At 46.7% G+C, this 23,852-nt stretch overlaps 1 protein-coding gene across 1 annotated transcript in view; it reads left to right on the forward strand.

Annotated features, from left to right (window-relative positions):
• Positions 1-23,852, forward strand: part of LOC144102306 (lysosomal alpha-glucosidase-like) — a 43,232-nt gene that overhangs the window by 15,291 nt on the left and 4,089 nt on the right. Inside the window, exons 8-18 of the mRNA XM_077635610.1 lie at positions 1,391-1,635; positions 2,313-2,417; positions 5,889-6,005; positions 9,338-9,457; positions 10,301-10,509; positions 12,298-12,431; positions 13,719-13,879; positions 15,815-15,963; positions 16,794-16,878; positions 18,753-18,946; positions 21,311-21,405. Coding sequence (XP_077491736.1) covers positions 1,391-1,635; positions 2,313-2,417; positions 5,889-6,005; positions 9,338-9,457; positions 10,301-10,509; positions 12,298-12,431; positions 13,719-13,879; positions 15,815-15,963; positions 16,794-16,878; positions 18,753-18,946; positions 21,311-21,405 — 1,614 coding nt within the window. The remainder of the gene's footprint in view (positions 1-1,390; positions 1,636-2,312; positions 2,418-5,888; positions 6,006-9,337; positions 9,458-10,300; positions 10,510-12,297; positions 12,432-13,718; positions 13,880-15,814; positions 15,964-16,793; positions 16,879-18,752; positions 18,947-21,310; positions 21,406-23,852) is intronic.

The following is a 23,852-nucleotide window of genomic DNA, read 5'->3' on the forward strand; positions in this document are numbered from 1 at the left end:
CGCATTCACTAGCCATTAAGGAACATTTTTTGGTAGCACCAGTAGTTACGACGTGAATTTGCAGCTAAGGCGAATTTATGTTCCGAGATTTAGTGTTTGCTTCAGCGAACAAATATTTCATGCAAAATCCTTGACTCAGATGGTACTTATTAGCGTCTAAAATGCGGCGCTGAAGGACACGGACTAACACACAGCTCAAGGCATGAGTGGCGATTTCTCCTTTTTCTAAGAAGCCAACAGGCATCGAAGCCTAAGAAGCACAGGAGAATGATTGATTTTAACTTGTAGTCCTGCTCAGTCGAACTTAGCAGTATAATCAGTGTTCCTCCGAAAGACTGTGGGTTAGAAAGAGTAAAATTAAGACGAATGCGCTCACGTTTAGAAGTCTGAACAGCCGGCACTGTAGCTCAATTGGTAAAGCCCCGTACCAATCATCTTTCATGTAAAAAGTGAATCCACTGCTAACATCCCCTTTGTCAAGAGCGCAGTTAAAAAAAAAAAGAAAACTGGCAGGGCGGTTACGACTACGCAACGTAAGATAGAGCGACAACTGTTAGGGCGTTTAGTTCTGGGGATATTTGAGGTGAAAAAGATAGTGACTTCATATCACACTGGTGTAACGCTTCACGACTTTGCGTGACCACTGGTTTAGTCAAGTGATGCCCTCTGCACTGGCAGGCGGCTGTTCCAATCAGAGCCACCCTTAGGCTTATGCGACCCAAGTTGACTGCGATATAAGGTGAGTGCGTTAATGACCGATGGGTGTGTTAATGACATCGACCCGGTGGGTGATTATCATTAACGCACCCATTGGTTATGCCGACGACGCCTACGGCAACGGCGGCGACATGAAAACAAGGGACGGGCCCCTAACAGCTCTCGCTGTAAATCATTGCGCTATGCTTCCCTTGGTGTCGGTCACTATTCGCTTCCTACAAGTATGTCATAACGATTCACCTCACGTCCCTACCCATGACAGCTCTGTGACTTTCTCTTCTTACTTTTAACTAGGAGAGCATGCCAGAGAGTGCGCCTCTCATTGCCTTTGTCAAAAATTTCGAGTGTGGACGGAGAGGGATCAATGCCGAGTGGCGGCGCCGTCATCGGCGGAGCTTGCCACTACCATTTCCGGTAACGAGAGTGCTCCGGGCAAACAGGGCATGCCCCTCTCGCTCTCCTGCTTCTGCATTTAATGAGGTCTCGCAAGAGTGAAACCAATCCGCCTCTTCGCCCAGTGCACTCTCGGTGCCGTCAAGTGTCCCCGATAGCAGCGCCACCGCACAGCAGCACCTGGGCTCCGGCTGCTGAAGTGGTTCTAGAACTTTTGGCAAGGACTTTACTTCGTGAACCCGTTGTCACATTGGAGCCCATGGCATCGGCGTCCATGCAGAGGTGCTGGGCCACAGCATGCCGGCGCTGACGTTCCGGTCGTTGGGCAGTCAGGTAGACGTGTTCGTGCTCGGGGGTCCCACCCCGGCAGACGTGGTTCGCCAGTACCTGGACGTGGTGGGCAGGCCCGCCATGCCCCCTCTGTGGGCAACTGGGCTGCACGCGTCGATGCCCCGAGTGCCGCCGCCCACGATGGAAGAGGGAAACCATCTGGTGCCTCTGCTTAGCCGCGGAAATTACCGTGTGGTGCGTTAGCCAAAGGCGGCCCTCTTTTACCTTGGCTCCTAAGAGTAGATATCCAGGCGTTTGTCCCTTGATTTATTGCACAGTGTTAGTGGCATTTCAATGGATGCTGCAGGCTTAAGGATAAAATGGCTCCCCCACTGAGTTACGCAATGTTCGATACGGCCGGCCGATTGATGGCTCTAGTTTGTACCCAGGAAAGCTATGCTTGGCAAGGATCAAACAATCCCAGCCCTGCCTAGCAACCTGGAGTTGTATTCAGCTCTGTAGTCACCCGGTTATTTTCATGTTAATGCTCACGTCTAGCGCTGTGCGCTAGCAATTATGATGTCTTTTTGGACGTAATAGAAATTAAAGTTTGTATCCTGTTGCATCAGCTGCTCATTGAGAGCTCGCTGCCGCATTGGCAGATAACACTTTATTGACTACGACTTACTGTAGGCACTGATACATTAAAAAAATGTTTTCGTCCAAAACTGATCCAGGAAAGAACAAAACTGTGAAGAGTCCTGACCATCCCCTAAAACTTTCACCTATTAGAGAGTATTCTGACCAGGGCGAGTAAAAAGCAGAGGATAAGAAATGAAGACTTGCTCTGACTTCGTAAATTTCCTCTCGAACGATCCGTAAAACCACTACCTCCACCGTCGCATCCTGAAGATACTATTTCCTCTGCTCAGGACGTCGCCTGGATGCCCGTGGACATAACGAGGGAAAAGTGCGAGTACACCCGATACTTCGAGATGAGCTTTCTCCGACCTTCTCTACGAGTCGTCCACACTCTGGTCAGTACGAGGCTATTTGTAAGACGCAGCGCTTTCGAACAATAAAATAGAATACATAATGGTAAGAAGTAGCCTGGTACAGCTCTGCTTTGCCAGATTTTTCTTTTTAAGCTCAGGTCAGACCCGACGTCTTTTTTTTATCTGTCAGAGTGAATACAAAATCATTCGCAAACATCTGCTGGGCCAATTGCCGAAGCTAATAAAATCCCATTTTATACGTTCTTATTTAAGCAACAGAATACACGCGCACACGCACACGCACGCACGCACGCGCGCACGCACACACACACACACACACACACACACACACACACACACACACACACACACACACACACACACACACACACACACACACACACACACACACACACACACACACACACACACACACACACACGCACGCACGCACGCACGCACGCACGCACGCACGCACGCACGCACGCACGCACGCACGCACGCACACACACACACACACACACACACACACACACACACACACACACACACACACACACACACACACACACACACACACACACACACACACACACACACACACACACACACACACACACACACACACACACACACACACACACACACACACACACACACACACACACACACACACACACACACACACACACACACACACACACACACACACACACACACACACACACACACACACACACACACACACACACACACACACACACACACACACACACACACACACACACACACACACACACACACACACACACACACACATATATATACCAAAAGTGATTTCTGGCAGCTGATTTGGTCAATATAATATAAAATCACCAAAAATTGAAGTAACATAACAGGATTTAATTCACTATGTTTCGGCTGGAGGACCAGCCTTTTTCGAAAAAGGCTGGTAAAGGCTGGTCCTCCAGCCGGAACGTCGTGAATTAAATCCTGTTATGTTTCTTCAATTTTTGGTGATATATATATATATATATATATATATATATATATATATATATATATATATATATATATATATATATATATATATATATATATATATATATATATATATATATATACATGATCACCAAACGTACCCCTAAACCTTCGAAAAGTAGAAACGTTCAATGGAGAAGAGAAAGTTCCCAGCCGTTTTAATTTCTAGTGACACGGTATTCCATACTTTCGCAACATTACACTCAATTAGGCGCTGTCTGTAGTCGCCTAGAAATTACAAATAAAAGCAATCAAAAATAAATGAAATAAGCAACCACTCAACTGCATGCTCGCTGGTTAGTATTTGCTTTTGAACTGCTCGCTCAGTGCATACAGGTGAAGAACCTCAGGCTGCAAAGAAATCACAACGAGAGGTGACCCTCACCATAAACACCTCTCCCTCATGAATACACCTGTTTGCAAAACTGTGCGGAGATCTGCATGGGTCTTCCGCAGTGAGAGCACCACTGCAAGACCCAGAAAGGGGAATACGAACCGAGATGTTATTGGCAAGACGCTTCCTAACAAAGGCTGCACTCTTGAGATCCGACTAACCACAAGAAAAGGAACCGCGGGCGGCGTGTTTGAGTGCCCTCTTCCAGAACACCAACACGTCCCTTATGACTCAGGTTCGCGTAGCTAACGCCGCCGATGGACAGATGAAGAACGCAGGGATCCCCTGCTGCGATGCTTTGCGAGACCGACAGTCATGCCGTTTTCACTAAGTCCGTCATTTATATACGGCCTCAAAAAACACCCGAACATTTCGTATGTCTGTCCTGCACTAGGGGCGGTCATCCTGTCCAAGAGTATCACTAATCACATCAGACCAGTTCATCTTCTGCCGACTTCCGAAACATTTGCCTTGCCTTGGAATACGCTATGTTTACCAAAAGGGCAGAAAGTTATCTGCCGTCTGCCCTACATCCCCTGCCCACGTCCATTTCTCTCTTGTTCTCTTCTCTATCCTGTCTCTTAACATTACGCCGTAACTCACTGCGCTGGTTGCAATTTGATTTCAAGCCTGCCCGTTGGTCTCCAAATTTTTTCCTCCATAGATTATTACGATCAAGATAAAGTATCACGTAATTTCCTTTGGGGCGGGGGGGATACCGGTAAGAACTGGCAGAGAGGGATAGAAACCGATGATAATTCTGGTACCACCTGCAAATCAAAACCAGCAATTCGTGATTACCTCTGGGAAAATTTTTGTCCTTGAGAGATTTCTTTTCGTGGATGCATTTTTTTGTTCATTTCTTGTCGCGCCATTTAAATTCACCCTTATTTTCAACATTTCACAATGTTGATGGCCTTCCAGGCAAAAAGCTGTGCGGACAGCTTGACGAGGCCTGAAAGACGGCAGCAGGCAACAGTGACAGCAGTACAAAAAAAAGTTATACATGTGCTATTTCGAAATGAGTATGGTTATGATTATGTTATGATTATTATGATTATTTTTATGATTATTATGATTATGATTCTGAATGATTATTCTCGATGATTATCGGTGACCTGTTGCTCACATCACAAGTTACTTTGCCGTGCTTTCATGACTTGCATATTTTACTTGTGAATTGTTCATTTCATTCCATTTCCAGGTGGGAGCAATGTATTTCGATTTTCTCATGTATTAGTTTGCATGCAAAACACATGCTATTTCTGTTTGTAACCTTGTGAAGTGCTTTATAACTCCGTGTTCTTCCTGTGCTGCCAGTTATCTAAAGGAGTCGGGACCTTTTGCTAAGCTGTCGCCACAGCTTTTAGTTCAACAAATAAAAATAAACTAAAATAAAATCAAAATAACAAATAAAATAACGTGTTTGCACATTTTCGAAAGCAGACTCTTCCGGCTCACCTCGAACATATTCTTGCTGGAAAGCAGAGAAAAGAGCCTTCCAGTTGACGACATAGAAAAAGAGGCTGTTTTGTCGTAAAGGATATCTACGATACAGCTGTCACAGTAAAAAAAATAAAAAATGTTTCCACTTGTTTCATGAGAAGTAGCAGCAGCGGTGACTCTACCTAAACTGTAAGAATATATACAGTGCGTTTCATTTTAATTCATACAGGTTAATTAAGGGAGATTAAGGAGAAAGGTGATTAAAGCATGCATGATACTTATTCCTTTAGCATTGGCACCTTGCAAAGAATTGATGATGGTGGCTCCACCGCAGTTGTGTACTATGTGCAGGGCATGCGATTATATTGAACACATAACAGTTAGAACGTAATTAATGTGAAGGTAATTAAACCAAATTAGGTAATTGTTCAGTTGTGCACAAGTATGAAAGAACTGGCTTGGGCATTTAGTGCAGCTTATTGAGTGGTCCTGTGTCTGCGTTATAGTACAGTCAAGACTATTGATTACAACGTGTAACCCTCTTTACACAAAGTGCGCAATTAAAGAATTGGTAGCGAATATAGCCCGAGAAATGTGCGGCATTAAAATGGTGCAAGGCCTTCGCCACGCAGGTTCCGACGCTGACCGAGCAATCACCTTCGTCGCCGATTTGTTTTTTGGCACTGATGGAGGCCAAGTATCTCGGAATCACCCTCCACAACCAGACGCAGGAATCTCTCGAAGAGCAGGTGAGGGCGTTGTCAATCTTTGCGCTCCAACGTACTCCACAGATGCCCACGCACCGGTGCTGTGATATTAAAAAAGTTTGGCTTGGAGTCACTTTGTGTGTCACGAATTGCTAGCATTATTTTGCCTTGTACAGATTTACATCCAAATTGCGCTGGAGGTAACGAATTTTCCGCGCTGTTTGGCCTGGGCCACGGAGGAAGACTATAAGGAGTGGAAACTCCGCCGTCTGCGGCGACCAGAAAAGGTCACAAGCCCGCGGCGCCACTATCCTGCTTTCGGCGCCTGGCGGCCTGGGAAGAAACTACTGAAATACAACGTCACGGCGTACCCGCTGAAGCAAACACCCGTCTCGTCTGCTTGTCGTCTGCTTTGAGCGCGCGCCGCCGGAGCGCCTGCCCGGGCGCTGCATTTTTAAATTTTTTTCCCTGCTGCTTCTACGTGGCGCCACAATGCGCCGCCACTGCATGCGTCCCGGCGCATACAACTGTGACTTTATCTGGTCGCCTGCGCTCGCTCGCGCAAGGCTCGCGCAGACGGGAGTTTAACCTCCTGTATTGTCTTGCTCCGTGGCCTGGGTCGACGAAAACAGAGAACTAACAAGCTAGAGTAAAACGGCTGTTTCTCCAAAAACTTTTCAACTTCCAGCGTCTAGAGAACGTGAGAAATGAGAGACCATACTGTTGGAGTTGTAGACAAAATACATATTTTATAATAAGTACGGAGGTCACAACATCTGGTACAGGATTAGCTTCTGTTTATGCTACTCCGTCAGGATGAAAGTATGTGCATAAGTTCATGAATGAAAGCCGCTGAATGGAGTCTCTCCGCATTATGCTAAAAGAGAGCAGGACATTGCGTTAAAAGTCACCGCGCAAATGTATGGCTTCAAAGAGGTCCTCACTGGCAGTTTGGAGCAGAACGGAGGTGATGTCAGCGCCGTCTTCCGTACTCTTGGTTCACACACACTAAAGACTAAGCTAGATCTGGCGCAATCGGATCAGAAGTCGAGGGCTCAGTTTCTCACACTGAGGAATGCTTCACGCCTTGGTCGCATCCGGGGCTGTGGCAGCCGTGACAACTCTGCGGCGTAGATATAAATCGTGGTCTATACAGCATGTGGTCCCCTGTGACATGTATTGCAAACATTGCTGCTTTTCTAAACAGTAATGCCCACGTGCAGACAGGGTGCTGAACATTTATCCCGAAAAAGTAATGAGCACTCCAAGATGCCCATGAAGGACTTCAGCGTAATAAAGGTTTATCATGTGGGATTAATAAACATCCTAGGCTCCCTGTGAAGTAGTTCACCGCAGTAAGCGCTTATCGGAAATGACTTCTATGGGTTGATGAGTTTATGGGTGCTTAACGTCCCAAAGCGACTCAGGCTATCAGGGACGCTGTAGTGGAGCTCTCCGGAATAATTCCGACCACCTGAGGTTCCTTAACGTGCACTGACATCGCACAGCACACGGGCCTCTAAAAATGACTGAAACATATAAGGAAGCTTCAGTCACCTTAAGATTGGAATGCTATGGTATTCGATTTCACGTTTGTCGAAACTTCTGTTTCAACATCTATGTGTGTTTGCGCCAGTTATATTGGAATTTTTGGTCCATCAGCTGCCATATTCGGACTGCTAGGAAGTACTCGTAGATGTCCACTATGTTGTGACGGTGCTAAAATTGGTTTCTCTCTAGAAACTAGGCTGCTCACAACCCGATGGGCAGTTTATGGTGACGCCTAAGGTGACGTGACCTTTCTTGAGCAACCGGCAAATTTTGTCTCGGACAACGGTGGGGTTTTGGCGTGATGACAACTCTAATGCTATTTCAGTAATAAACAATCTGATAGCTTCTAGAAAAGTCCTGCGTATTAAACACTTGTCAAAAATGTCACAAACACCCCGAAAGGGGCATGAAGGAGTTAAGCATTCTATATATCGACCAGAAAAAGGTAATATTTGCCTTGAGGCTTCGGGAAAAAATTTCAGTGAATTAACTGCTTGTCAGAAAAGGGTATTGAACACCCTGAGATGCCCGTGAAAACCTTCCCCTGAATAAATGCATGTCACGAAGGGCTAATAAAGATCATAAGATGTCTACTGAGAACTTTAGTACACTTCACTTATTTTTACAAAAAGGCCCAGAAATAAACACGGTGACGTGCGCATAGAGGAGTTTAGTGCACTAAATTTTCATCAGAAAGTGCGTAGTTTAGAAATGCGTTTTTTCTTAAAAAAGCACACTAGTCCAAAGTAGCTGGCGGATTGAACCCGAGTCCTAAGAACTTCTGGCGGCTGTTTCAGCAAAGCTCCACGGCCTCAATCTGTTAAGACCTTTTGATAGTGTGTAAGTATGGGGTCGCGTCGCGGCCGCTGCTGGTACTGGAGACGTGTGTAGTACCGACGAAGAGGTGTGAATAAGCACCCTGGCGTACGTCAGTCAAGGAAGAAAGAAAATCTTTATTTTCGATGGTGCACCGTGGTCTTGGCAGTCTGGATGTTGTTACTGGGGTGAGATAATGCTTTGAGAATCAAGTCCTGTGAGTTGTTCATAGATGCAGACGTCGCGTGACCTGTTCAGGAATATCTATACTGTCTTGCAAATTGGCAGCCCGGGACCATCGATCACATGACTCGTTTGTCACATGGCATATCATTGACACATCAATGTGTCAATGATAACATTTCAAATGGATTACATGGTTCGTCCCTCGTATGACCCGGAGCTTGCGTGCAGCGTAACTGCGTCTGAGTGCACTTGTCCGCCCACAAGTGATGCCATGTACCGCGCATTCTTATGCGTCGAGCCATTGGGAGCTTTCAGGAGGGGGGGCTGAGGGGGGGGGGGGGGGTGCGTGAGCCCGACAGTACGAGCATGCTACCAACATAGTCGACTCCGCATGGCCCCCTTAAGAGCTTAATGTGAAAGTGCTGTCATATTAAGGCCCTTGGCTCTAAGATAACCATGGTCGAAGAGGAAGCTTTTTTTGGGGAGGCAAAGTGCCAAAACGGCCATATGCTGTGCGATGTGAGAGCATTGTAGAGAACCCCAGTGATCGAAATTAACTCAGTGTCTTCCACTACACAATCTCTCATAGATCATGTCCCGCGTGCCGCTTTGGGACGTGTAGACCATACCATACCATGCCATACCACACCATACCTTACCATGCCATACCATGCCATACCGTACCGTACCGTACCATACCATACCATACCATACCATTCCATACCGTACCGTACCGTACCGTACCATACCATACCATACCATACCACACCATACTATACCATGACGTACCATACCATAGAATCAACTCTGTTCTTTTCCAGGTACCTGCTGGGAACATTACGGGCCATATTGTGGACTTCTCAGCCCCTAGATACGACATGTACCTGAGCAAGGTGCTGAAAGCTCTTTACCTTCGCTCTCCTATGGACGGCCTGTGGCTGGTGAGCTTCCTTACCAACATGAAGGCAGTTGGTCCCGGGGCGTTCCTTAAAAAATCTTCATAAAACATTGTCGTACCCAGGTGGCTTAATAAGTGACAGTTATATTTTCATCGCATCTCCTAAAACAGCAGCCATTCCAGGCCGATTTCGTTCACTTGAGCGCACACGGCAGCAGTGCTCTAGTGGTTTCAGCATCCACTCCGTATTCAGAAGGAGCGGGGTCGAAGGTAATGTTGCCTTGGCGGGTCTCAACCTAACAAGTCCGGTGAGCCGGAGGGGAGGGAGTGGTTCACTTCCACAGAAAATGTGACGCTGTCACCATAAAACGTCGGATACGTCGGATACGGTATACTTACGATTGACACTGCTTTGAAAAGGTAGATAGCGAAAAATCTCGGCGCTTTCAAATTTGTCTAGTATGTCCTGGTAGTTTCCTGTTACTGATTCGGTGACCTCGACAAATAGCTACTACTGACAATAAGGCTTCGAGGCTGCTCTTAATAGACGGATGCCTTGTGATGCGTGCTGGTGCTCCACGTGCACTTTCCTTATTGGGGAGACATGCCTGTCCCCGTACGGAAGGAAAATAAAGATATATGTGCACGTGGGATTCCTGGACGATGTCGGGTAACATCTAGTGGGGCGCACCCCCCGACCCCCAGTTACGACCGCCTAGATCTTGGGTTGTGCCGAGAAGTGATCCACATAGGAGCAGGTACTCCGCCGGAGTACATGGAAGGAGAGGTCCAGAGGAGTTGACCTGTGTCTACCTTGCGAACAGGAGTGGTGATATACGGCGGGAATGGCTTGCACGTCCTAGTCTTGTCTTCATGGTCGGCCCAGGACAACAACGAACCCACTCTGTGGACTGGCGAGCCACCGGGTGGCTGTGCCATGGACGGCTGGGACATCCTGCCGTACACGCCGAAGGTCCTCCTCTCAGAGGGACCCCTGGACTCGGGCACACTGTGCATGTCCCAGCAGCTGGGATCGGGGCCCCATCTTTTGGCGCACAACGCGCTCCCCTACGAACAGGCGCAGGCGGCCTACGGGTGAGCCTGTACTTCCTCTTGCGGTCACAAGAGGGCGCTGTAAGCTGCGGAGGAAGAAAATATCGATGATAATTGTAGGGGAAGCTCTTTGTTGTTTGAGGCCAGGACTGGAGTTTTGCGGACTAAGACGTATAGAGTCAGGTACCACGAGTTAGACACGTTGTGCATTGCGTGCGTATAGGAGGAGGAAACGGCTGAACACTTGATACTTTTCTGTAAAGGGCTTCACCCTACAGTGGAAAGCAGCGGGGCTGACTTACCCAAGGCATTGGGGTTTAGGGATAGTGAAGGGAAAGCAGATTTTAAGAGGGCAGAAGTAACCAAGCGAAGGTTATACGATTGGTGGCTAAAACCAAGACAGGAGTAAAATTTCACAAGACATGGCTAGGTGACTTGAGCCACCGCCCGATTTAAAGGGTTCAGCCGTATTCATCCATCCATCCATCCGAATACGGAGAAAGGCGAGCACCAGAAATGTCGACTGTTCGCTAACTCCCTGCAGCCGTACATATGGCACCGTCGTAGCTTACACCAAGGGATTGGCCTGCTCAATTTTTTTAAAGCACAAGATTTCCGCCTAGAGGACTGAAAAATTAAAGACTCTCTGCTTCGAGAAGCGTTGTGATGTTTTTATGCAGGATATTTTCATGATTACGAGCAGGATGATTTGAAAAAATGAAACAGGAAAGATGTGCAACATTATTTTTCGGGGTTAAATCAGCCATTATGGTACCGCTTGAGCTCACGTCACCTGAAACGATAGAGGTTGCATGCTATGAGTTTGGTCCGTACACAAGCTAACCGGGAGGCATTACCCTTATGGCCGCTGCCGCAATCAGCAAAAGAGTGGATGCAGTAAAGCTCAGATATATCGAACCCGGATATTTCGAATTAATGTCTATATCAAACACACAGATTATATCCTTGAAAACCGTATGCAAAAGTCTAGGATAGTCAGACAGTGTATCGAACTCCAATTTCAAATCTGATTCATTATATCGAAATGTACGCAGCGCCCCTTAAAGCAGCGCTTGTGCTAACGGCTCTCATCGATGACTTTTGGCGCGCGGAGACACGTCGGCTGCACGGCCTTGGGCACCTTCTGGCAGCGCCAGCACCGTCAAACCGAGTGACGAAGGCCACATGCGGTGTGCTTGAGGGTTGACTGCGGTTTCTCGTACTCATTTTTCCCGCCAAATCACTCAAATGTGGTAAACCCACCGACCTGAATATAGGTACGGCCATCTCTGGGCGTGCTTCTCTCGCTTCGGTGCCGAAGAAGCTACGCAAACTAACTGAACTTTAATTTAAACAACTGATTATTCTATTTAAATATAACAGCGCGGAGAACGGGGACTTCAAGGGTAGAAAACACAGGACCAGCGGACAAGAGGACAGGAAGAAGAGGACAGGACAAGAGGACAGGAACCCTTGAGGTCCCCGTTGTCCGCGCTGTTATTTTAAATATGTATCACCAACTCGCCCGCCTTGCTATCGTGTTGATTATTCTATCTATAGCTTATTGGTAGCATGATTGCGTATCTTGTGATAAGCTGCGCGTAACGAGCGGTGCTCTACATGCAGGCAGCGAGTGGCGCGTCGGTGCTAGAAGTGGGTAATTAGGGGATCTATTGCCATTTATATGTATTGAATTACCTACTTGGCGGTTCGATTCGAGTGGAATGCGTCCGGGCTCGACTGCATAATGTGCAGGGGAGCGCGGCTGCCTATTTTGGGCTTAGAAGTGCATTACCTCTGTGGCTGTTGACTCTTGCCCCGCATGTTCAGCGTGCTGGCACAGCTCTCGGGTGAGCGGCCGTTCATCGTGAGTCGCGCCAGCTATTCCGGGATCGGCAAGTTCGCCGGTCACGTAATTCACGGCCTCCGGCCCACGTGGGAGGATCTGCGCCTCAGCGTTCCCAGTAAGAGCGCGAACTCTTTTCTTTTTTTTTTTTGCAGGCGTCGAACTTGGCGTTTCTGCTGCAGTTCCACTGGCGCCACTGTCGCCTGTCAGGACAGTTTCGAGCTCAGGGTTTGGCGTCTATGCAGGGGGTTTTAGATAACTTGCAGCGAGCTTGTAGAAACGATAGCGTGCTCTACGAAGATTCGGCTAGGGCAGCGTTATAGCATTGCTGGTACTTGTCTTGTACAGGTCAGCATATATTTTAAACGCGCCTGATATTCTAAATGAAAAAAGATAACTTTGGCAACCTTTTATCCTTAACTTTGGCCCAAAGTTTTCAATGCAAAAGTTGTAGAACAGTTTGATATTGTCGACTTCCTTCAAACACGTCTGAATTGTTAATTAATAAAAATAAATGAGTCAACTTTATTGTTAAACTTGGCGCCAAATTTTGGATTTTGAAGTTGTAGAGCAGGTTGATGACTGGTTGTTTTATTCGTTTTTTTGTAGTAATTCTACCGTGGTTCCTCTCTTTAAACCTATAATAAACCCCACAGGATTTTAAAAATGTCGCAAGACAATGAACTGGCGCATTGCAATGTCAGCACCCTTAAACGCACCCGATTTCATGGAACTCTTTTAACAAATCCTGCAGCGAATGAACAGGCCGCCGTTAACTGAGATGGTTACATGACTAGCGCGTACCCGCAGTTTACTCAGCATCACGATGCTGCAGCAGGAAAGCGACTAAAATGAAAATCAAAATTGGTTTTGGGGGAAAGGAAATGGCACAGTATTAGTCTCACATATCGGCGGACACCGGAACCGCGCCGTAAGGGAATGGATAAAGGTGGGAGTGAAAGAAGAAAGGAAGAAAGATGTGCCGTAGTGGAGGGCTCCGGAATAATTTCGACCACCTGGGGATCTTTAACGTCCACTGACATATTCTCACAGCACACGGCCGCCTTTGCGTTTCGCCTCCATCGAAACGAGGCCACCGCGGTCGGGTTCGAACCCGGGTAATCCGGATGAGTAGCCGAGCGACGCGGGTCCGATCCCGGCCGCGGCGGTCGAATTTCGATGGAGGAAAAATTCTATAGGCCCGTGTACTGTGCGATGTCAGTGCACGTTAAAGAACCCCAGGTGGTCGAAATTTCCGGAGACCTTCACTACGGCGTCCTTCATAGCCTGAGTCGCTTTGGGACGTTAAACCCACTAAGCCATAAACCAGCCTCAGAACACTAATGATGCATTTTCACACCCGAATACTGGTTGCTTCGTCTCTCTCACTGTTATGTTGGCGCAGTGCTGTTGACAGCCAGCCTGCTGGGCATGCCGCTTTCCGGTGCGGAGCTCTGCGGCGATGGCTTCACCTTGTCTTCGCCCGCTGACCAGGAGCTGTGCGTAACGTGGTTCTCTCTGGCCGTCTTCTATCCGCTACTGCGAACCAGCAATGGAGAGCTCTTCGTAAGTGCGCGTGTAGAAAAGGCACCTGGCCTGAGAAACATGTTCCGTATGTTACTTGTGATTTCCGAGAAAAAGGTAAGGGTGTAGCAATGGACAGAAGACAGTAAATGGTGGGCGAATGAGATTACGAAGGTTTCGTGTTAAGGGGCCGTTTCTGGTGCAGGCCAGGGTTAATGGGAAGTCAGTGGGTTAGGCCTTTGCTCTTCAGAGCAGTTAGTTCGGCTGACAGCAATGACGACGAGTTTCTAGATACTGAACACATTATTACACAAGCGGCACGTTGAATTTCAACAATCATTTTTTTGTAGTAATCCTAGGAGCTACAATATACATGGGCAGGATTTTCATTTAATGTAGCTTTACGCGGTTTAGGTATTGGTCACTGTCTAGCTCTGGAGTATTTATCGGCGTGAATGACACGTTTACGTGTTGTTTTTTTTCTGAGTAATGCCGGAAAAATTTAGGTTTTTTGTGTGTTGCGACATGATCTAGACGAATATAACCGGTTGTTTGTAGCAGAGAAATCTACATGCTAATGTGGTAAACGCTAGTTTGTACATTTTGTAAAGGCAAGAACGGGAATGTGCGTTTGGGTATATATACATTTTGGTCTTTGGATAGTCGATATACACGTAACTGCACATGTGTAATATCTTGTACGGATAAAAGACAAAAACCTCATAATTACGCAATCCAGTTACTATCTACCTTTTCTGTCTCTTTCCTTGCGGTTTGTTATTTATCGGTCAATGTTTTATACTTATAAATACGGTCTGAAGACACGTCAACTTCTTGGACGTTACTCTTCAGGGCGTACAAAACACTAGCGGAGTTATAAATAATGACAGCAGCGCAAAAAAAAAAGACAACAGATGAAGAGCAGACAAGGACGAACACTCCGTCTGTAGTCCAGTTTTCGCGCTGCTGTCATTTCTAAGTATGTACCAACGCGCCCAATTCACAGTGCACGCAATTGACACTGATCCCATTCAGAGTACTAAGGCGACCCCTTGGACGTAATAACAGAATAAAAACAGTGCTCATAAGTTACGACAAAGCTACAGCCGAGCAGGTTCTTGTAACTTGTCATTACTTTAATGCCTAAATTGTTATAAAGCTTTTTGTTTTCTTACAGCCAGCAAACATGGGTTCCGCGGAACTAAGCTGTACTAAGAGCTACGCAGCAAGCAACTTAGTAGCGGCCACTCAAGAGGGTCGCTCCCCAGATTTGTAGGCTATCCATCAACATCCTTTTGTTTTGCAAGCTTTTCACGATCATGAGGTCCCGAAGTCCGAATGACAGCGTGTATGCGGCAATTGTCGCGCAGAAACTGGCTCCCTCAGGGCGCAAACAGCAATGTCACGATACTATATTATTTGCGGCTAACTGTGGTGAAACTAGGTGGCTAAATTGAGCTATCTGGACATCTTCGCACGCGAACTGCTTGTAAGTGGAGAGCCAAGAACCATTCGGATTCTTTTCCTAGCTATTGTTCAGCTGCCTGTTTTGATTTCCTACTCAAAATAATTTCAGCCAGTCCAGAACTGACCTTGCGGATATACAAGAAAAAACAATATTAAAGGTAAGTATTCACCAGTGCATAAGTAAAGAGCATTCCACCAGTACTGCGGAATTCCACCGCAGTAGTGTTCCACCATAGTATTCCATAATAGTATTCCACCAGTATTCCACCACAAGAGTATCCCACCAATTTTGTTGAGAAATGTTCTGTGCTTTTTGGTGAGCACTTTTCCTCAAGGCTCATAGCGTTTTCATTGAGTTTAGTTCAATCCATAAGGAGGAATAAATTTGTTTTCTGAATTGTAACAGTTTACTTGTCTATGATATTTATAACTCTTGGAATTTATAAGGGGTTGGCTTATATGCTGCACACTGCAGATTGCGCGAAAGGTGTGTCCTTCTCCACGTTACAGCTGCGGCAGCCGCCAGCCTTCTCGACCGCCTTCCTGTCAGAGACGCTGGACATGCTGGACGTCCGTTTCTTGCTGCGTCCCTACCTCTATTACCTGTTTCACCGAAGCCACGTCGCTGGCGACACAGTCATGCGACCGCTGTTCATCGAGTGAGCTTCTTCATTGAAAAGCTTTGAATGCAAAGTTTGTTTCCTTCGGTTTTGTTCACTCCAGCAGAATTTATTTACCCCTAAAAAAATTACGTGCGCTACGACTAGGTTTACCGAAAAAACTTTAGGGCTGCAAGGCAAGACTACAAGAAATTCAGGCATAATTTGTCGCCAGCAGTTAGCAGTGCCTTGCTTTTTGCTCGTTTAGGCCCTGATCCACCAGGTTTGTGAACATTACCTCACATAGTTCTCGGCGGAATCACAAAGCTGTACAGGCATAGGGAATAATAGTGCTTGCCTGACTCCTGCGATGCCATACGCCGCTGAATGTCATCATTACAAACAGCGCAGGCTCTCTCCAAATGAAAATGCTAGGGTGTTTGTACGCGCGCAGTTTTTCGAATTCAGTTATTAACAGGATTATACAAAAGTGTTTGGTTTTTGGTGGCACGACAACGAATCAAGTGATATAGAGTAAGGGAATACATCAAATAGGGGAAGCTTGTGTCTGCTTCACGGAGTAAAAAAAAAAAAAACAAGCAAACAATGCATGAGGACTAACGTTTCCCTCATTAATTACTTACTATTGAAATTACCGTTAAAGAGAGTTTGGAAAGGGCAAGACAGAGAAATTGGTTGAGGGCGGGGGTGATTGGCAGGACGCCTGTACGTAACGAAAGAACAGATCCTAAAGTTGATCTTAGAGGATGCCTAGAACAAGTCTGGCGAAGTCCTCGTAATTACAAGTAAAGTAGTTGTTAGTCTAAGTCTAGCGTTTCACGCTTTTTTAACAGGCAAAAAAAGTATAATTTTTCCGTCGTTTGTTGCAGATTTCCAAGCGATACAGAGACGCGGAACATAGACGACCAATTCCTGTGGGGTTCTGGGCTGATGATAATTCCTATTCTTAAACCGGTGAGCCGTTCCCGCCATTCGGGATGTTGCAAACTACTGCGCTATTTGCGAGACTGCCTTCCTCAGATTTTTTGACTACATCATTTGCACAGCTACGTGTAGACCTCCCGTGTCACTGCATTAGTGTTATGTTGAGAAGGCGAGCTGGCCAGCCACTTTCTGCAAAGGGGTGAATAGTTGCCGATTATCAGCCCCCTTTGGATTGAAACTTGTGGCGTTTTTCAAACCATAAATGTGGTGGAGAAAGAGAAATTGCTTGGCGCCATAGTAGCCACCAAGGATAGGGCATGGCTTGGAGAGTTATGAATTGGAGATAACAATCGATAACGATCGTCATCGTTACATAACGAGATAACGATCGATAACGAAATGCAGATAACGATCGCTGAGAATCAGAATATCCAGTTTTTCTCGGCCGCATTCAATCTAAATATGGCACCGAACAATCGAGATAAGGCGTTCTAGTGCCAACAGCAATCTGGAAAGAAATGCCGCGCATAATCTTGGCAAATCCGAAGCGCTCTGGTTGGTGCGTTTCACACAGTCAACAAAGTGATGAAGACTTGTGCTGATGACAACGCAGAAAAAACACAAAAATAAAAGAAACAAAACAATCTTTAGAGGTACAATTTTCCTCACCTGCACGCTTGAAATACACCTTTATCTTATTCTCACTTTGTGACGCATTCAGGTTGTGACGTATTGCTAGATGCTTGCAAAGTAGTGCAAGATTTCGCTGATTCACCGCTTTCACCAGAAAACTCGTTTGAGTTTTTGGTGCCTGCATTGTATTACGCGCTTTGTTTTCTTTTTATCAATGAATTTGGAATTTGCTCACGTATAATGTTGGCACGTGTTCCTCTTCGTGTGTTCGTGTCTGGTAATCGTAATTCACAATTCTGGAGTTATTCACCGTCCTAATAATAATAATAATTGGTTTTTTTGGGGGAAAGGAAATGGCGCAGTATCTGTCTCATATATCGTTGGACACCTGAACCACGCCGTAAGGGAAGGGATGAAGGAGGGAGTGAAAGAAGAAAGAGAAATAGGTGCCGTAGTGGAGGGCTCCGGCATAATTTCGACCACCTGGGGATCTTTAACGTGCACTGACATCGCACAGCACACGGGCGCCTTAGCGTTTTTCCTCCATAAAAACGCAGCCGCCGCGGTCGGGTTCGAACCCGGGAACTCCGGATCAGTAGTCGAGCGCCCTAACCACTGAGCCACCGCGGCGGGGCTCACCGTTATCACTATAATCAGATTTGTGTCGCTTTTTTCAACTTGGAATTCCATCCGGGAAATTACTGTGGCGCTGCCGAGACTTACCGTGAGGCTGTGCGCATGACCTGTGGTCTACACCACGGAGCAAGACTATACAGGAGGTGAAACTCCCGTCTGCGCGAACTAGCGCAGGCGACCAGGTAAAATCACAATTGTACGCGCCGACGGGGGCGCATGCAGTGGCGGCGCCTTGCGGCGCCTCGTAGAAGCAGTAGGAAAAAAATAAAAAAATGTAGTGCCCGGGCAGGCGGCTCCGGCGCGCGCTTAAAGCAGACAAGCAGACGACTCGGGTGTTTGCTTCAGCGGGCACGCCGTGACGTTGTATATAAGTAGTTTCATTCCAAGCCGCCAGGCGCCGCCAGCAGGATAGTGGCGCTAAAGCCCCTTGATAATTATCAAAGGGCTTTAAGTGGCGCCGCGGGCTTGTGACCTTTTCTGTTCGCCGCAGACGGGGGCGTTTCCACTCCTTATAGTCTTCCTCCGTGGTCTAGACATCTGGCAAGCTGCCAGAGTGCCCTGTTGTTTTTGTTGTTTTTTTGCGCGCACTCATTCAGTGCGTTTGCTAATGGATGGTGCGTGCTTTCTCGCTGCAGTTAACGCAGAAGTCGCGCCTACGGCGCGCCTATCTCCCCGAGGGCACGTGGTACAACTTCTACAACGGCGCCCTCGTGCGGTCTTCCCTCTACGGTGAATACTGGCACCTGTACCACGGATCTCATCGAGTGCTCCTATTGCTTCGCGGAGGACACGTCCTGGTCACGTCTGCCCCGCCACCTTTCGCCATATCGTGAGCAGCCCCCAGTTGACCTTTGATGCCCTCTCGGTGGGGTTTTGTGAACTTTACGTACTTAGCGGAATAATTTAAATGTTCGTCTGAAAGTTTTCATTTTAATGCGATAGTATTCAATTCCTAATAATAATAATAATAATAATAATAATAATAATAATAATAATAATAATAATAATAATAATAATAATAATAATAATAATAATAATAATAATAATATTAATAATAATAATAATAATAATAATATTAATAATAGGTTTTTGGGGAAAGGAAATGGCGCAGTATCTGTCTCATATTGTTGGACACCTGAACCACGCCCTAAGGGAAGGGATGAAGGAGGGAGTGAAAGAAGAAACGAATCAAGAGGTGCCGTAGCGGAGGGCTCCGGAATAATTTCGACCACCTGGGGATCTTTAACGTGCACTGACATCGCACAGCACACGGGCGCCTTCGCGTTTTTCCTCCATAAAAGCGCAGCCGCCGCGGTCGAGTTCGAACCCGGGAACTCCGGATCAGTAGCCGAGCGCCCTAACCACTGAGCCACCGCGGCGGGTCAGTTCCTCCGAGGGAAAAACTAGTTTCGTCGGTCACAAAATTAGCCTATTGGTTTTGAAGGGAGGTGACGTCACCAGACCGAACAATTCCCATCGGCCTGATTGAAGTTACGTCGCCAGAACGGATAATTCCATTTGGCTGGAGGGAAATGACATCGTTAGAAAGGATCTGATGTCAATTCCGGTAAAGGTATGGAAACCTTCTAATGCTAACGCAAGTTAATTAGGCGTCCCTGTGAATTTTAATACGCAATAACTCTTCAGACGGCCCCGACTAAAAATCTTGTGGGAAGCCTCGGTGTAATTGGGTAAGCTCGAGTTCGGTGGGGTGTCGTGCGAGCTGCAGCCAATCGGAGGAAGCTTGGGTAAATTCTAAAGAGCGTCGTGCCAGCAGTAGCTGTAGCCAATCTGAGGGTGACCTTGACGCTGAAATTGTCCAAACCTGTCTTAGCAGCAGCCCATGCAGAAATATAAAAAAAATTGCCGTGGCTACGGTTTCGAACCCGCGGCGACGCGAACCAACCAGCATCGCTGGCCACTGCACGAGGGCACTGTGTTATCACCGCAGCCGATCCCGTCTCGTGTTAAACTGCAACGCACTCTCGCCCTGTGCATTGCACATCGTCGTTTCCATCTACTCCAATCTGCTGCGCGGACAGATCAGATCGACTTAATCTCGGTCAGAGCTTAACCTGAGCTTAACCTGAGTTAAGCCCTGGCTACCGTCGCCAGTCGTGCCGACGATCGAAAAAAGCAAAACACCGAAACAAACAGGGTAAACACATGCTTTTGCGCGTCTATTCGGTTCAAGTCCGTTAAAGCCTTACCACATTTTTTTATTACGCCACATTCCGAAGAGCTGACGGGCCCTGCAGTTTTCTGTCCCCATGTGGGGACAATTTTTGCATGGAACCCCGCGTTTGACAGCATGCCCGTTGCATGCGGGTCAAGTCCACGAGAAACAGTACCGAACCGCCGGTCCGTTGACGTTTCGTATGCGTTAGTAATCACTAGTTACTATTCCGTCTAATTTCTTAACATTACTAATTCCTTCTGCCGATCTGAGGCAGTGAAGAGGTCAGAAGATGGCTCACACTGCAAGCCCGAATCAGCTGGTAACATTTGATGAAGTAGTCGGTGCAGTGCTGCCGGTAATCGCGTAACGGTACTGACACCAACACGAATCCGGCACCTGGCAGCAACGATTCCTTTGCTAAAACAGTACAGTTTTCAATGCTTATTGGACATAAGGCCCTCATCATCGTACCCTTCTGGAATTTGTGCCACAAACCATTTCCCATTCATATAATGCATGCCTCGTGTGCCTCAAGGAATCATCACGGCTTAAAAGAAAAAAAAGTGCTAATAAGTTAGTGGCGTCCAGTCTTATTTTAGCAACTCAGTTCATGTACAGGTCTGCTGTGTGTTTTGTTTTCATAAGGATGATCAGTGTCTTGCAGCGTTTCTAAATGTGTGGGCTTATTACAGCCGTCTGTTTTGCTGTAGCTGGTTTGCGAAAGTTGGTTGCTAAGTTGTCTTTTATTAAAACAGTTTGGCACTGAACAATTCAACTATTACACATTGCAATTATATTGCAATAATATTCGTCATTAGCTAATTTGAAGGCCCGCAGTGAAGGTTACAGGGATACATTGTAAGCATGTGTTTGAGAGGTGACAATAAAGTGTTTGGAGTATTGTCGGCATTACATTTAATTATAGGCGTTCTTATCAATAAGCACAGCTGCGTAGATGTATTGCACGTACGCAAGCGCATGACCAATGTGGAATTTTATTTATGTCGCCTACAGGCCTGGCCAGGGCATGGACTATTCCCTAAGGGTGGTGTTGGATGATAATCTGCAGGCTAAGGGCAGCGTCTACTGCGACGATGGAGTCTCGCTAGGTAAGAGGACGAGGGTGCTCTTAAGCCTTACACATTGTTCTTAGCTTTTTTGGCCACTGACCGCTGCAGCGCATTCCGTGGATTTAATTCCAAGCATTAATACGACATGTCATGCATTATGATAAAGGGCTGTTGTGGTACTTATCACTGTAGCATCACTTTTGGCGTATTGCCTGGTGACTTTGACGGCAAGAAAGCATGTTGGCAGGCCAGAAACTCAAAACGTGATTGTTACGGGTCGAAGTTTTGCCTCCGAACAACAACAACAACAACAACAATAAAAAAAATCCTGGGCGTTTTCTCCACGCAACTCGAATAAAAAAGAAATGCGCCTACACTCCACCACTGTAAACGCATGTTTCTGTCAGCACTATTTAGTGGTTTTTTTGCTGGAAAGCCAACCACGCAGGCTCACTATTTGAGAAATAATCTTAGTGGCTAGAATGTGTGCTACAGCCCTAAAAGACAATACTGACAACATTTAAATGAGCATCAGGATGTACTTGAAGCTCCTTCATTTGCTTTGTCCGGTGGAGGGACAGTTCTTCGCTGTAATCTGTAGTTTTCTATTATCTCCGTGTATGTCAGTAGTCTCTCGTCAAGCTCCTTGCAATCGGGCGGCTCTGCTCTTGCCCGGAGGTAGAGATCTCGGGCTAAGAGGTGCGCCGCCTCGTTGCCTGGAACTGACGTGTGAGCTGGTGCCCATATGAGCCTAATTTTTCTATCAATTTTCCTTCCAACTAGTATTCGCACCGCTTCTGGTGCTACTCTGCCCCTTCCGTAATTGTAGATGGCTGTTTTGCTGTCGCTTATTATGTAACTTGCCTTGGTGCCTACGCAAGCAAGCGCTATTGCTACTTCTTCCGCTACCTCTGGATTGCGGCTGCGTATTGTTGCTGCCGAGATTGCTTTACCTTGGCCATCTACTACCGAGGCTACTGCTGCTCCCAGTTTGTCGCTCGCCGCATCTGTGTATGCCACTGTCTCGCTGTTTACTTCGCTGAAGCGTTTGACTAGTGCTTCAGCTCTTTTTTCCCTCCTTTCCTTATTGAAGGTGGAATGCATGTTCTTGGGAAGCGGGTCAATCCTCAGCTGTTCCCCGATTTTTCTTGGAATATCCTGTTTCTTTTGCATGCCTCTGTCCGTCTGCAGTCCCACCATGCTTAGAATGGCCCTGCCTGTGTATGTTTGGCTGAGTCTTTCCTGCTGGGCGGTCCTTACTGCTTCGGCTACTTCTTTCCATGTATTATGGATTCCCATTGCTAGGAGTCTTTCGGTGGAGGTGCTTATGGGTATTCTGAGTGCTCATTTGTAGCATCTCCTGATTACTGAGTCCAATTTATCTCTTTCTGAGGCCCGGATGTTTAGATATGGTGTAGCGTAGCTGAGTCGGCTGATGACGTACGCTTGTACCAGCTTAACTAGGCTCCTTTCCTTTAGCCCTCTTCCCTTGAGGCTATTCTTCTGAATATCCCAGTCATCTGTGCGGCGTAGCCTTCCAATTTCTTTATGGTTTCGTCGTTGTATCCGTTACTTTGAATGAAAAGACCTAATATTCTTATTTTGTCTACTTTGGGTACTGGTTTGTTTCCGACCATGATGTTGAGATTGCTGTCTTTTTTCAGCCTTAATGATTTGGGGTTGTACATTAAGAGTTCTGATTTTTCTGGTGAGCAGTCAAGCCCCCTAGCTGCTACGTACTCTACCACTGTATCAGCAGCCGTTTGCAGCTTGTTCTCTATTTCTGCGTCGCTACCTTTGTTTATCCAGACGTTTATGTCGTCAGCATACATGCTGAAATTTAGGTTTTTTATTCTCCCAAGTTTAGCTGGGAGACCCCTCATTGCCAGATTGAAGAGGAGTGGGGAGAGTACCGATCCTTGCGGGGTGCCTCTGTTTCCCAGCTCTATTTCTTCCGATTCCAAATCTTGGTAAGGCTGTAACTAGCATTTAATTGTGTAACCCCTTAACGCAAATCTCCCTTGGAGAAAGGCCCTGGTTCTGAGTTCTGGAAGACAAATGCGCAGTGCATGCAATTTTACGCAATAGCGTTAAAGGTCCCGTTCAGCACAGAATACGGCGTAGTTGGCGTCTTCGCCTGTGTGTGCGCAAAAGCCGCATTGGTCGAAAAGGTCATGACGTAACACGCGGGGCTGCGGGGTGAAAAGTGATTGAAACAACAGAAAACTGGTAATGAGACGGCCATAACATGCTTCAAATATCATTAAAACATGTTAGTATATAAAGTAAATTAATTGTAATTGAAAGAAAATTACGTTGGTTAAAGGGAAATGGAACCCCTGACCCTTGGGCTGCGAGTTAGACACGCTAGCCCTGAGCCATCTGGGCATGCGCCTACGAATTCATTAAAGCGGAGATTTATATGTTAGTTGTGTCTTTCACATAATATAGAAAAAGTGTCCATGCTTGTGTGGGCAAGAGGAGCC

The sequence above is a fragment of the Amblyomma americanum genome, chromosome 8 (assembly GCF_052857255.1).
Source record: "Amblyomma americanum isolate KBUSLIRL-KWMA chromosome 8, ASM5285725v1, whole genome shotgun sequence".
In the NCBI taxonomy this organism is placed as follows: Eukaryota; Metazoa; Arthropoda; class Arachnida; order Ixodida; family Ixodidae; genus Amblyomma; species Amblyomma americanum.